At 35.2% G+C, this 16,250-nt stretch overlaps 1 protein-coding gene across 2 annotated transcripts; it reads right to left on the reverse strand.

Moving 5' to 3' along the window:
- Positions 1–2,470: 2,470 nt before the first annotated feature.
- On the reverse strand, positions 2,471–5,178 carry LOC120356943. Of its 2 annotated transcripts, XM_039445868.1 has the most exons (5): positions 4,937–5,178; positions 4,590–4,844; positions 3,925–4,129; positions 3,641–3,798; positions 2,471–3,153 (listed from the first exon to the last, which is right to left on the reverse strand). In XM_039445868.1, exons 1-5 carry the CDS (start codon positions 5,149–5,151, stop codon positions 3,126–3,128), a joined length of 861 nt encoding a protein of 286 aa, XP_039301802.1. In that variant the 5' UTR covers positions 5,152–5,178; the 3' UTR covers positions 2,471–3,125. The 2 variants fall into 2 exon arrangements, with proteins under 2 accessions (XP_039301802.1, XP_039301803.1); XM_039445869.1 differs by lacking the exon at positions 2,471–3,153 and having other exon boundaries at positions 3,647–3,776.
- Between the last annotated feature and the right edge of the window lie 11,072 nt (positions 5,179–16,250).

Here is a 16,250-nt window from a genome sequence, read left to right on the forward strand (position 1 = left end):
AGAGCAGGTTTTGGGGCTACCAGATCCAACTTTATCTCTGGAAACGAATCCAGGATGGGTTGATCGGGATCGTAACCCATAATGAAACACTTACGTAATTGCCCCAAAAGCACCGCACAACAGTAAGAGCAAAACTAAAAGACGAAGCAGTAGCGAGTTACAAAGAACTCTGAAGAAGATGCTGACAAGACACTTCATACGAAATAAAAGATGATAAGAATCCAAAATTAAAATTGCTCAGACAAGCGCACGTGCAAACAAACACTACAGTACACTAATACCATTATCATATGTGATTATATTACAGAGCAACGCTAGAGATATCGCTAAGTTGAACAGAAAATCTGCGAATCAACGGACTGTACAAGATTGAAAGTTTTAATCATCACCCAGGAGTACTATATACTACGAAAAAATCAGAAATCTCCACCAGTCGCAATCATCATGAAAACTAGTAATCCAGATAAACGTCATATCGCTAACAAGAAGAGCAAATCAAATAAAAACTTACATACAACATTAATAAAACCCAGATAACAAAATGCGTGCGTAATGAGTTCACGGAGCGCGCATGCTGTGCGGATTATCCGCACGGTGTGAGCTCACGGCATCCGACAGATGCGTCATCATATGAGACTCATATCGGTCGCACGCGTGCGGTACTCATGCGTGCGAGCGATATGAGCCTCAAATGCGTTCTCCAAATGAGACTCATATTGTTCGCACGCATGCATATACGGCACTCAAAAATTCTAATCATTGTCCATTTTTTCACGTACTTTTAATGCTTATTAACCCTAATTATTCGCGTGGTTTGTTTCTGATACCCTTACATTTATATATCAATGTTTATTCTTTTTTTATGATTTACAATTAAAGATTAATATTATTATATACAATCTTTAGTAAATTAGCATTAAAAGTATTAAAAGCATAAAAAGTACTAGAAAAAAATACGCAAGATTAGAAGTTCATATAGTATTTTGTAAATTTGTTAATTCAGTATAATATACGGGAGGGTCTTGTTTGACCACGTTGCAATTAACCACAGCCATTCACAGGTGCCTAGAATTTTTTTATTGTTCAAGTACTGTGAGTGGCTGCTGGTGGATCAATGGCAACGTGGTCAAGAGAAAAATTAACATGTACACAATTATTTGATGTTAAAAATATATGAACAACACAAAATTTTATTTCAAAAGATATTATACAAACTTCTATCGTTTGCTTTTTATCGTTTTACTGTGTTTTACGAAATAGGCCCAAACGCAACAGTCTTGATTTTTTGAGTCAAGACCCAAGTTAAATAGTCAATAATTTAACACTGTCCTCATTCAGTATTATTCAGAGCTCGGTAAATCAGTTCATTTTAAAATCGCTATTAAAATGTATATTATATTCGGTAGAATAGATAAGTGAAATCGAGTCATTTATCCATGCCATCGTACATATATATGAAAAATAATTCGATCTTAGACTATGATGAGAGTCTCGTGGAACGTGGAAAACATACAGGTATTTCGCTTTTGTATTTACTACTTCGAGATGAGTGATATAATGGTGAGAATAATACAATCTGTCGTAAGTATCGAACCGTCCACACCTCTTCGAGAGGACTTATAAATAAAATATGCGAGGTCTGTCAACAATATATAAAATATAAAATCGTGCTTGCTCTCGTATTACTTGTGTTCGCTCCTGTTACACACTAACGTAGACGTACGAGACACTTTCCCTAGCAAACGTAATGTAAAGCAAACAACGCGAAATCGTCTATCGATCTATAGAAATCTCCGCTACTTCTGACTTCTGACTGACTTCGACTAGACGCGGGCACACTAAATCCAAATAAAAATAATAGTCGCAATGGAATATCATTCGACGAAAACAATCGCTTTTGTGCATTGATAACAACGAATCATTTCGAGCAACCTATGTCTATCAATATTCTTAAATCACAGTTAATTTAACAAGAATGGATATAATAATTAGCAGTAAAAATAATAATAAGCGATTCTCTGCTTAAAGCGCGATCCCACTTTAACCGCTATTGTCATTATTTTCTAGTATTACTTCCATAGACATTTAAAAATGTTGAGCATCATAAAAATGAGCGATAGTCTACACACAATATATTTACATTATCGTTTTCCACGTAATTTAAATAGCTGACAAAAATACAAAGTATCTTAATCATCATTTATCTACCTATAGCATCTTCATATAAAAGCACAAAAAAGGATACACCAAAAGCTACTATAAAATATATAAAACTGGGTAAAATTATATAAGAGCATAAATATTTCGTCCGATAAAATCGATATCACATTTTTAGCACAATATATATATATATATTATATGTGTATACGTATATATACGTACATTTGTATATTATACATGTATATAAGATAAAATATATATGTATACATATATACGTTTATAAGATATAATATATATGTATATATGTATGTATATATATTAGATGCTATGAGTCAAAATACATGTATTTTGCATTTTACATTTCTATACTTGTGGATATTTTCATGTATATAGTAGCTTTTAGAGTGCAGAGTATAACATGCAGACAATTACATTTAATATTAGATTAACTGTAAAGCGATAATATAAACGTATTCCATATGTGTAGACTCTATAACACAATATTAATATATAGGAATGACAGAGTAAATCTACCAATCAATATGCTCTTCCGCGAGTGTTTCTAAATTATATAAATAAACATAGAAGAGAATAGATCCAATTGGTTACGTGACTTTTATTCAAACTGTAATTACCGGTTTATTCAAGTAACCGTATAGAACCATTCTCCTCTAAAACTGAGCAACTGCGAACTAAATCACGAAATTATAAAATATAGAAGCTATAGCTTAACAAAATGCTAGATAAAAAAAAGAAAATATAAGGTACACTTTTTTAGGCTTTTTGAAAATAAAGATAAATAAGATTATGACGTATCCATGCTATCTTCAGAAGATTCGATGTCGGTATTAGATGCAACCTCAAACTCAACAATTTTTGGTTTTATTTTGTTGCCATATCGTTGCTTTATGGCTCGCAAAACCTCCTGCATTTCTGTTTTAAATTCAGACTTATTTTCAGGGCCTTTAAAAAGCGGGCATTTCTTTGCTGCAGCTGAAAAAAAAGAATAAACTATGTATAGCATTAATCACATAAGTAAATCAATTTACTTATGTGAGCACAGTGAAGTATCATTGATATGTTATGCGTGCGTGTGTGTGTACGCGCGTATAAATGTAAATACATGTAATTTGAGAAATCTGGAAAGTTTAGTCTAGGAAAGAGGTATAAATTTATTATTAAATTGGTTTATCATTAAATCAATTCAGTAATAAATCAATTTAATGTCGTGATATTAGGTTTTTTTGTTCGATATAAAGCTGCATCTTAAGTACTGAAAATTTATTCAGTACGCATGCAATTGAGTGAACATGCAAAATGTATATAAAATCATTCATGAAATATCAACACAAAAATTCTGATGAACGTTCAAGGCCTCTCAAAGTTGTGTTTTCACATAAATAGTTTAACATATTGTTATAAACAATTAATATATATATATCAACATTTACATTAAAATATCTTACTTAAAATATCTTACTATAATAAGGTAGACATTTTTGTGTCGCTAAACTTTTCAGTTCCAATCCCACCGAGCCACGTGAACTGATTAACCAATTCATCAGTCATAATGTGTTTTACAGAAGTATGTAAAAATTCTCTCAACTTCGCGCCTCCTAAAGATTGTAAATGATGACACTAAAACAAAATTAAGATGTATTATTTTAATTATATTATTTTTCAATACTATACTCAATTAATGTTCAAGTAACTGGCACATATTCATAGATTGCATGGTACATTATAATGAATTCATAAATTTACCAATTGGTTGCGTTCGTTTATTTTAGTCTCACTCTCAAGGTTATAAAAATCTTCCAATGATTTTAATGGAAAACCATCGAGAGGCTCATAAAACGTTTTAGAGATCTCGGTTGTATTCTCTGACAATTTTTTAAATGTCTCCTTCATCTGCACATTTATTGTTTCCTGTCCTTTTAATAGGGTTTCGTATTGAGTTTCCAGTATCCTACAAAATACAAATAAATAATTAGATGAAATATAAAATATTCCTTTTAAGTGTTGAATTGTCATAATGTAATTACAAATTTTCTTGCAAAGTATTGTATTTAATATTTTTATTTACGCGGTATGATAATAAAGTTTGGTGAATATTATGAGAAAATAAGCCACTAAATTAATATATAAATAACCTTTATTATCCTTTAATTTAAGTCCCCTTAAAGATAATATACGACCAATAAGCTCTAGCCGTGTTGAAAACGGGAGTCTCATATATTGACATAAGAAACTCATAAACTCTAAGACAAAAACCTTATATGATTATTATTCAACCTATAAGATTACATGGTTTTTGTCCTACAATATATGGAATAATAAGACATTTCTGCAGTTGTTAATAAGTTAATTTTGAAATTTATTTTCATACGAAAGAGTCAATTTATTTGATAATAAATACAGTTACTCACGTAAATTTTTCAAGTATTTTGTGACAGTTAATGCACTTGCTGCCATCAATGTGCGTACGATGATGAGAGGAAGGGCCATATGTCTCGATGATTTCTACTGAATTTAGCACATTCGTGCCATTATTTTTTTCTGGCAACGTACTGTTAGCAGTAACAGGAAAAAATGATGTTTTATTTTTTATATTGTAATTATTACTTAGAGATGTCAACAAAACTACATTGGGAGAATTTTCATCATTAGCAGTTACTTCATATCTGAAAATAACAAAATATATTAACATATTTTTAAAGTATATTAACATAATGAATTTAATAACATATTTTAAAGTTTATTAACATATACTTACAAATTTTCATCTATATCAATCGGATTAGTGTTCAATGTGCTTTCAAGATTTTTATTCTCCGACTCATTAATAGATATTTGCTCATCCTTGGACTTCAATTCTTTTACAAAAAGGCGTAGTCGATCCAATTCTGCTTTCATATTTTTTTCCTTTAATTTCTTTTTTTGTTTAGCTGTGTCGTCAGAAGAAGTGGTCATTATTCGTTTTGGACGCATCTACTCTACCACTACTGGTAAATGTTTTTAAAGTCTTCTTTTTTTCTAATGTTTGATTCATGCTTGAAGTTCGAATTCCAAAAATCGTGACAACGTTCAATGATCTGCAATGACTTATATTTCACCAAATTAATGTTTATTGTTTTCTTGAAAATGTTGTTTGTTTTATTAAGTTTGCATAGTAAAATGAATTTTTTTCTGTTTTAAGCATAATTTCTCGAAACATATCCTGACACGAGTTAGGAAACACTCTTGTAACATGTCCTAACACGTTCGTACAGGATCCAACCGTTACGTAAGCACGTGAACCGCGGAGCTGTGCGCCCAGCGCGCCCCTCCCGCGCAGCTCGGGCCAATAGGGCCGTAGGGCCACCGAACGCGCAGTATATATGCGGGTGCGTGATAACGGTCAACATCATTCGATTTTTGAGACGTTGGTGTATAACTCTTCCTAGCAATAAACAAGTGTTACATTTCAACTCTGACTCGTCGATATCCTCTACTTCCACATCAACATCCTACAAATTTGGGGGCTCGTCCAGCCGGAATCGACGCAACTAGATTGAAATTCTGCGAGCTAAGAAGAAACAGCGAGAAAACAGCGAGAAACAGTGAGAAAACAGCGAGAGACAGCGAGAAACGACGAGAGACAGCGAGAAACAACGAGAGACGACGAGAGATAGCGAGAAACGACGAGAGACGACGAGAAACAGCAAACAAGATGAGTGGCAGAGAACCGAGCGATTTCACCATCGTCGAGTTGAAGGAGAAATTAAAGGATCTTGGTTTAAGCCTAACAGGAAACAAAGCCGAGCTAATCGCCCGATTGATCGAAGCGGATCCAACGGGAGCGTGGATGCAAGACGCTCCGGAAGTTGCAGAGACGAACACGACGGGCGCAGCAGCTTTGCCAACCGCCGACAACCACCAAAGAGAGATCGAGTTATACCGGCGGGAAAAAGAGCTTGCTGATCGTGAGTTGGCTCTTGCCAGAGCAGAAATACAATTACTACGAGATATGCAGCGATTAAATGTGTCCGACCGAGAGCAGCGAGTAGAACGGGAAACAGTATCGTCTAAGTTGAACATAACGGCCGTAGCAGATCTACTGGGCCACTTCAACGGAGATACTGGCGACTACAGAAACTGGGAGCAACAATTAACATTGCTGAGGAGGACGTACGGCCTAACGGAGAACTATACCAGAGTCTTAATCAGTATGAGACTCAAAGGAAAGGCTCTAGAGTGGTTCCATCTGAACCTACTCGCGTAGAGTCCGCCGTGGACGACCTGCTGAGTGAGCTGCGTGAGATGTTCGACCATCGACCGAACAAAATAGAGCTGAGAAAAACGTTCGAGCAAAGAGTATGGCAAAGAAGTGAGACGTTCCACGAATACGTTCACGCGAAGACAATCCTCGCTAACCGAGTTCCTATCGACAAGGACGAGGTACTAGACTACATTATTGACGGCATACCAGTGGTGAGCCTGAGAGATCAGGCGCGCGTCGGAGGATTTACATCGAAGGCATCATTACTGCGAGCTTTCGAAAAAGTGAATCTGAAGGAGAGACTGCCTGCCAGTGTTACGAAAAAGACGGAGCCATCCAGAGGTCGTCGTCAGGATGCAGAGAAAGCGGGCAAGAAGGAGGTCCCGCAGAACGAGAGACGGTGCTTCAACTGCGGCCAGCGGAACCACGTGAGTGCGGACTGCCCAACAAAGGCGGAAGGACCGAAGTGCTTCAGTTGCGGCGGACGCGGGCATCTGGCATCGAAGTGCGATAAGCAGCAAAAGACGGTGAGCGACACCGACGTTGTTACGAAAAGCGTCCGGAAAAGGTATGTGAAAGAAGTGTCAATTAACAATCGGAAATTAGAAGCACTCATCGACACCGGAAGCAATATCCGTATAATGCGCGCGGATCAATATATTAGAATAGGCGCTCCGAAATTAGAGAAAAGTGAAATTCAATTTTGCGGTGTAGGCTCCGGAAATAACGTAACTTTAGGCGAATTTAATACAGTTATAACTATTGATGATAAGAACTATCCGATGCTTATCCGTGTCGTTTCGGATACGCTCATGAAACACAGCCTGCTCATCGGTGCAGATTTTCTAAAGACTGTAAAAACTACGATAAATGCGGAAAAAATCACTATCGATGCACTGGAATCCAATTCAAAAAATAAAGAATTTAGCGAGATATCTAAGATAGATTTAGCTCTCGACGAAGCAAACAATATAGACGTAACGCATATATCGAATACGGAATGTAGAGACACGGTTAAAATTTTAATTGACGAGTATGAGCCAAAGAAAACGCGAGAAGTCGGATTAAAGATGACGATATTATTAAAAGACGATGAGCCTGTGTATCAAAGAGCAAGACGATTATCGCCGTTAGAAAAAGAGCAAGTAAACGCGCAAATAGAGTGGATACGCGAGGGCATTGTGCAGCCATCTTTGTCGGAATACGCGAGTCCTGTCGTATTAGCAAAAAAGAAAGACGGTTCAATCAGATTGTGCGTGGACTACCGGCAATTAAACAAAAAGATAGTTAAAGATCGGTACCCTTTACCGCTCGCGGAGGATCAATTTGACTCATTGCAAGGCGCGAATTATTTTACTACGCTCGATTTAGAGAACGGGTTTTTTCACGTTCCGATGGACGAACAAAGCCGGAAATTCACAGCCTTTATCGTGCCAGATGGGCATTTCGAATTCTTACGAGTTCCTTTCGGTTTGTGCAATTCTCCAGCCATCTTTCAGAGATTCATTAATATAATTTTTCGAGATTTAATACAAGCCAAAACAATATTAACTTACATGGCCAAAACAATATTAACTTACATTTAATTATACCGTCCGTTGATCTTAAAACAGGAGTGGAGAATCTCCGAATAGTATTAAAAATCGCGAGTGAAGCCGGATTAAAGATCAATTGGAAAAAGTGCCAATTCTTGCAACAGCGAGTAGAATACCTCGGTCACGTGATAGAAAACGGTTGCGTGAGACCATCGGAGCGCAAAACGGAGGCAGTAAGAAAATTTCCCGAGCCCAATTCGAAACAGGTTCAAAGCTTTTTGGGATTGAGCGGGTATTTCAGAAAGTTCATTCCTCAATACTCAACTATTGCGCGCCCGTTAACGAATCTATTAAGAGCGGATTCGAAATTCGAGTTTGGCGAAAGAGAGAGAGAGTCATTTGAGCGATTGAAGGAAATCCTTTGTAATGGTCCGATTTTAAATTTATATATAACAGGCGCGGAAACCGAGTTGCACACTGACGCGTCGACACACGGATACGGTGCAATTCTTTTACAAAAGAATAAGAGCGATAACGCGATGCATCCGATCTATTATTGTAGTGGTAAAACCACGCCGGCGGAAGAAAAATACACGAGCTACGAGCTAGAAGTATTAGCTATCATTAAAGCACTCAAAAAATTCCGAGTCTATTTGTTAGGAATACCGTTTAAAATCATTACCGACTGTCGTGCGTTCGCGGCTACAATGAACAAAAAAGATTTATGCGTGCGCGTAGCCCGATGGGTTTTACTGCTAGAAGAATACAATTATACGATAGAGCATCGGCCGGGTAAAAATATGGCACACGTCGATGCCTTGAGTCGCAACCCGTTACCGCAATGTATGCTAATAGAAGCTCATAAAGACGGTTTACTAGCGCGATTAGAGAAAGCTCAACAAAACGACGTTGACATTAAAAGAATTTTTGATATCGCTAAAACACAAAAAATTGACGGGTATGTCATAAGAGGTAGTATACTTTTTAAAGAAGTAGACGATGAATTACGAATTGTTGTACCTGCCGCGTTGAGGTCTCAAATTATCCGACGGGCACATGAGAGGGGACATTTTTCAGTTGCAAAAACGGAGGCATTGTTAAATAAAGAATACTGGATTCCACACGTCAAAAGTAAAATTCAAGAGATTATTAAAAATTGCATCCCGTGTATATTAGGCGATAAAAAGCAGGGTAAACAAGAAGGATTTTTAAATCCGATCGCGAAGGGAGAGGTACCACTCGATACCTATCATATTGACCATCTTGGACCGCTTCCCTCTACAAAAAAAAGCTACAACCACATATTTCTTATTGTCGATGCATTTTCTAAATTCGTATGGTTGTACGCGACTAAGACTACCAATACAGTAGAAGTTTTAAATATTTTAAAGAAACAGTCAGTAGTTTTTGGAAACCCCCGCCGAATAATTTCAGACCGAGGCACAGCCTTTACGTCGAACGATTTTCAAAATTACTGTAAGGAGGAAAATATCGAGCATGTGCTTATAACAACCGGAATACCTAGAGCTAACGGTCAAGCGGAACGAATAAACCGTACATTAATTCCCCTGTTAACTAAGCTCGCGGATCCGAAACGAGAAGAGTGGTATAAGCATTTAGGTTTAGCACAGCAATGTCTTAATACGACATTACACAGAAATTTAGGCGCGTCTCCATTCAATGTTTTATTTGGAACCCATGCGCGTCTCCGGGATGCTTGTGAAATGCGCGAATTGTTAGAACGGGAATGGATCTCCGAATTTCAAGAAGATCGCGATGAGATTAGAGATCGCGCTAAAGAAAACATTGCGAGAATTCAAAAAGAAAACAAACACGGATTCGATAAAAAGCGAAAAAAAGCGACGAGTTACAGCGAAAACGATCTAGTAGCGATTAGACGTACGCAGCAAGGCCCAGGACTGAAATTAGCTAATAAGTATCTAGGCCCTTATAAAATCATTAAGATACTACGCAATAATAGATACGTAGCCAGGAAGGTGGGCGACCATGAAGGCCCATGGGAGACATCCACTGCCGCCGATTATATTAAACCGTGGGCGAGCATAATAGATAAGTCTGAAGAAATGAGCGATTTAGATCTAGAAAATAATGCGGACTAACGGATATCCGGGGCGGATATCAAAGCAGAATGGCCGAGTGTAGGAAATATTTCTCGAAACAAATCCTGACACGAGTTAGGAAACACTCTTGTAACATGTCCTAACACGTTCGTACAGGATCCAACCGTTACGTAAGCACGTGAACCGCGGAGCTGTGCGCCCAGCGCGCCCCTCCCGCGCAGCTCGGGCCAATAGGGCCGTAGGGCCACCGAACGCGCAGTATATATGCGGGTGCATGATAACGGTCGACATCATTCGATTTTTGAGACGTTGGTGTATAACTCTTCCTAGCAATAAACAAGTGTTACATTTCAACTCTGACTCGTCGATATCCTCTACTTCCACATCAACATCCTACAATATTTCTTATTAATAATTTTAACTATATTGAGGTTTGCATAACATTTGCATTAACATTTTTTTTAAATAAAATGTACAATAACATTTTTTTATAAACAGCATTGTATTTATTACTATATTATTGAATCTCATATACATTCGGAGGTTTGCATAAATATCTAGAATATCCTACATCTACATGAATAATCTTGCTTTTTACATCACTTGTTGGAACTATTGAGCTATGTACATAATCTTCTGATTCTATCTTATCCATGTACGATACATGTACGAACGGTTTGTTGGAACTGATTGTAATTTTTGATATTTGAATGTGACATTTATTATTTAAGAGAGTGATGTGTAATATTTGTTCATATTCACCTGAATGCAACTGAACCATTGTATCACTCGTCTTTCGTGCTTTACGATATTTCTGACTGTGAAATACGACACCTATTCTATATATATTTCTGTTTTTAAATTTATAAATTGTTTAAGTGTAATGAATAATATAAAAATTTTTACAAATTTTAATGTAGTTGCATTAAGACTCCTAAATACTCTCAGTGACCATCACATTTGGGAATCCTGACACTAGTAGCGAGAAATGATGCGCTGAGACGCTGAGAATTCTTGCGTGCTATTTTCAAATAAAAAGCTATTTTGATAAAATAACATTGTAAATTATTTTAACAAATTTGTAAAATTGTTCTAAAACTATTTTTTTCTTGACGGTTTATGAACTGCCAAAAAATCATAGCTTTTGGACAATTTTACAAATTTTTTAACGTGATTTATAGTGTTGTCATCAAAATATCTCTTTATTTAAAAATGGCACACAAGATTTGTTAGCGTCTCAGCGTGTCATATCGTATTAAAATTCGATTTAATTATAATTTATGAAATCATGTAATTTCGGATTGAAATGGATTTATCCCAATATTAATCCGTCCGAATTATACTAATTCCGATCTGATTTTTAATCGGTCTTAATACCGTATTTTCGGTGCAGAAATCCCGATCGATTTGGATTACTTTTTTTTAAATCGGTTTTAATCGCATATTTTCGGCAGGGTGTACATTAACATCTTGTGTAATACGACGCCTAAAAGGCTGTTTGCGAAAAAAAATTTACAGAAATGTCAATAATTTTTGCTTATCGCGTTTATTGATAACAGCTCTGGCATACGCGAAAATGCGGTTGTTTTATAGAGGAATAAGAATATTTTTCAAAAATACTTTGGTAGAAGAGAAGAAGGTATTATTGCTGTTATCGACAATATGGCTACTCCTATTATTTCCGTTATTAGGTGACGTATTCTAACAATTTCTTATAAAGTTATTCGTTTAGTAGCCCGTCGTTTCTTAGTCATGCTAATATGTTAATACATAATGACTGACAATTGTTATAAAGCATTTCTACTTTTGAGCACTTTTAAACTTTTTCAAGGTACACTTTTAACCTTTAATTACGTACACTTTATTATTCTTAAACATGAGTGTATTATCACACGAAAGTACATACACTCGAGTGTTTACTTTATTATTTAACTTTTTATTTGGCCGTATACATTTCGAGTTATACAAAATTAAAACAATAACATAGAATTTTGTAAATATGGTATTTTAACCCTTAAACATAAGTGGGTCTGAGAGACCCCATATGAAGTTTTGAACGCTTTCTGTGTGAAGACGGAATGAGATAGGAGATTCGGTCCAAGGCGCAAAAAAAGTTTTAAATCTCCTCTTTTGATTGATATGGTTGATCAACTTTTTTGGTCAACTAAAATTTGAACGGCACGGCAGCAAAGTTTTGTTAGGGTTAATGCGACCCATATAGTGTGTAAGTGAAACTTCTTCTGTATTTTACATAAAAAACAAAATACGTTCAAATAGGTCAGTTCGCGGATATTACTCGCATATACTCTGTCTAAAGTTGGAATACTATAAAATATTGTAGAAAATGTAGTTTTTCCGAAATATATCATGAAACACATCAATTTTCAATTTTAGACACGATTTAATCAAAAATACCTCATTCGCTTTGTTAAATAAGTACATTTTTTAATAGAAATGACAATGATATAATTTTTTTTTAAAGTATGAATCTTTAGCTTTAAAACGCCGTATTGTAAAGTCTTTAAAAGTTTTTTGTTGCAAAGATATGATTTTTTTTCAAGTGGATTTTTAGATGACTAAAAGTACTTTATACTCTCTATGTTACATAATTAAACTTTTTAAAAGGAATGACTTTGCCAAATTTTATTTTGAAATTGTGACTCTTTAGCTTTGAAACGCCGTATTTGAAAGTCCTTAAAAGTTTTTTGTTGCAAAGATATAATTTTTTTAAGGAAAAGCGGATTTTTGACCAATTTCTCAGTTTTGCTTAATGGCTTTTTCTTTATAACTTTACAATAAATTATTTTTTGGCAATGCCGATTGTGCAGTCGCACTCCTGAGATTCTGAATTTTCATTTAAAAAAAATTGTAAAAAAAATATTTTAATCAAAGTTATAGCTTTTCAAAGTTGAAAAAGTCTCCCAGACCCAAAAATGTGTTTCCGTATTTTACAGGATCGGGGTGTTTAAGGGTTAAGCAAAATTTTTTATCAAAATATTTCTTCGATAAATCGATTATCATTCTACAGTGCGGTATATAGAAACCTTTTATGAACTCAACATTTTAAGAACTCTTTTTGATAACATTTTGCTCACTGCGAAAGTACCTTGTAAAATTATAATAAAATAGTTATATTATTCCATAAAAAAATAACATTTGGTAATTTTAATTAAAAATTAAATCTGATTTATTAAAGTTTTAAATAATTTATTGCGAGTACAAATTATTGGATTGTTCGAAAAGTAATTTTGTTTTTTCCCAACAGAGGACAACTTCACACTTAAACCGCATAATCATTAGGGGAGACCTGGGTTATTCATTAGACCTCTTTTTGTTTTTTGTCCCCTGAGTCTTATATTCATTAAAAAAAAAACATAGGACGGTTTAAAAGGTTGAACCTTTCTCTTCACAATGCCGGTATAGATAAAACATGGAAATGTACTTGCTTTGAAGTACAGATAAAAATGTCGACCAATGCCAAAAATTATGAATGGCCCCAAGCCCGTGGTAATTCGTAACTAGTCCGGGAATATCCCGAAATTTGTGTTTTAAGTTGAAAGACTGTAAAAAAGCTGTTGCTAAGACTTTTTTTATTTAAAAAAGAATATAGGTATACAAGAAACAAATGCAAACATATATGCACTTTCGCATGTCCTTTTATGCCATCGGTGTGACAGATTTCCTAGCCTCACAAGTATCTCATCTTTAACGTTTTATAACTTTGTACCTGCTCAAGAGCGACGATTTTATATTTATATTCATGTTCTATGTACTAAAAAACACAATATTATCAAGTTTGAACGAAATCAATGAAGAACTTTAGTTTACCTCAATGCTTAACTCTACGGAGCGCAGACGTTCGTATCCAGTCATCAAAATGTTAGCACTGTGTCGGCAGGCTGGCGGCAGTTTCAATCACGACGTGTTGACAGACTGAACTCAACTGATCTCAAATTCTGCTTACGGTATGTTAACAGAACCTGTTGATATTTTATGTTAGCAGAATGACAGCTCCAGGCGAGCACGCCGTGCTGCCAGCACGTGACGCCAGATAGGCGGCAGAATTCAAACATGACATGCGCAACACAATCTGACGGCAGATTGCTAGACCAAGTCGAGCATGCCGTGCTGACAAGTTCTGACGTCACGCTGGCAGCAAAAATCAAGCATTTTTATTTAAAAATTTTTAAAATTTTTATTATAAAAAAATTTTTTTTAGTTTTCTTGCAGATTTTATTCTTATTTTTATTATAGGTTAATCTAATTTGCATATATTTTATTTTACTAATTACGATTAGGCATTATTTTATAATTTTTAAAAACGCATTGGCGCCGGCGGGATTCGAATCTAAGATTTCGGGACAATAACCTAATGCGCTAACACTGAGCCAATCGTACACTTGTGATACCATTAATAAAAAGTTATATTTGAAGTAAAGCTGATTTAACAGGAAGAAATTTATCGTGTTGAGTATCGCGCAAACATTCTCAGTAGCCCTTTAATTATTTAGCTTTAAGTATTTTTAAAATAAACTATATAAACTGTATAAATTATGTAAATAATTAAAACCTGATTCTGCCCAAAGTAATATAGTCAAAAAAACAACAATTGGAAATAGTACTAGAGCATAAAAAAAACATTGGCGTAAAAAGTACGCTTGCAAAAATCAATTGTGCAACTAATTGTTATAAACAAATTACTAAAAATTGATTGTAGAGGAAAACTGATACCTCCAACCAATTTTACGGGAAAAATGAATCAAGAAACATGCATAACGCTTTTTTAATTGTTATAAACAAATTAGTTGTAAAATTTATTTTTGCAACGTTTCTTTAGTAATTTTTTCTGTAGAATTGATTAGCGCAATTAGTTCTCTTTTAGAGTAAATTTTTAATAATTTATTTATACCAATTGATTGCAAAATTGAGTTTTGAAAAGTTTTTTTTACGTCAATAATATTTTTTTATGCTTTGGTCCTATTTCCAATTCCAATTTTTTTTAGACTAAAAATAGGAAATTTTTATTAATCAGACCATGGCCAGGAATAGGTTTTAATTATTTATATATGCGGGCAGATGCAGATAGAAATCTGGACACAATACATGCGGATAGATACGGATTCCTGTACGTAATCGCGGACAAGTGCAGATAGAAATTGCAGCGTATAGAATGCAAACAAAAACAGACAGAACATATACATAAAGAAATTGATTGGTCCAATAATTAAAAGCAAATGCATAAGAAAATGAATCAATTGCTTTCTTTATGAATATGTTATTTATGCATGCAATTATGCAAGTTTGTTTGAATAAGCCCTTAATAAATTCATGAAGAGTGACGTCACATTTTAAAAATATACAAAACAGCTCGGTTTGCTTGATTTCTACTGCCAGCGTGACGTCAGATCCTGTTAGCACGGGGTGCTCGATTTGTGCTAACAATCTGCCGTCAGATTGTATTGTACAGGTCTTGCTCTAATTCTGTTGCCTATCTAACATTAGGTGCTGGCAACACGGCGTGTTTGCGTGGTGCTGCCAGTCTGTCGCGTCGATCCTGCTTGTTTGTTACCGCCAATCTGACGCCAGATCTTGTCAGCACGCGGTGCTCGATTTCTGCTGCCAGTCTGCCGTCAGATTGTGTTGCGCAGGTTGTGCTTGATTTCTACCGCCAATCTGACAACAGTACTGTCAACACTATTTGTTCGATTTCTGCTGGAATTAAATGCCAACAGTTTCTGTTCTATTTCTGACAGCAGTTTGCTGACACCGCAGATATTGCAAAGTCTGTGTGAAATCTATTGCCTTTCTAGCAACAGAAATTGATAACGGACTCTCCGAATGATCTGTTCGTTCACGTATGGCTGACGGGGTAAGTAGTGTTTGCTGTTATTTATATAAAATTATCTAGATAATTTTATATAAATTTTTTATCTAGATAATTATCTAGATAAAGAAATGGCTTTATCTTATCTTTATCTAGATGATCAGAATATAAATTATCTTAATCTTATCTTAGATTTAAAAAAGTGTTATCTTTATCAAATTATTTAAGATAACGTGTAGTGGGATTAATATTCTAAAATTGTAAGTCTCTCAAGATAAATCATTGTCTAGTAGTAGTGGAGACGATGATTTTTTTCGTGAAATGGACAAAAAAATTGCCATTTGTAACTCGGCAAATCCAGTGATTAGTAGCAATATTGAAATACTTTT

This window comes from Solenopsis invicta, chromosome 2, assembly GCF_016802725.1.
Source record: "Solenopsis invicta isolate M01_SB chromosome 2, UNIL_Sinv_3.0, whole genome shotgun sequence".
Taxonomy (NCBI): Eukaryota; Metazoa; Arthropoda; class Insecta; order Hymenoptera; family Formicidae; genus Solenopsis; species Solenopsis invicta.

What these genes read in the sequence shown, in the direction of transcription:
- LOC120356943 (XM_039445868.1), bottom strand. Translation starts at nt 5,151, where the DNA reads ATGCGTCCAAAACGAATAATGACCACTTCTTCTGACGACACAGCTAAA. An exon ending in ATTGATATAGATGAAAATTT is followed by an intron (nt 4,845 to 4,936) that starts GTAAGTATATGT and finishes TGTTATTTTCAG; the next exon opens with ATATGAAGTAACTGCTAATG. An exon ending in AAAATACTTGAAAAATTTAC is followed by an intron (nt 4,130 to 4,589) that starts GTGAGTAACTGT and finishes TGTATTTTGTAG; the next exon opens with GATACTGGAAACTCAATACG.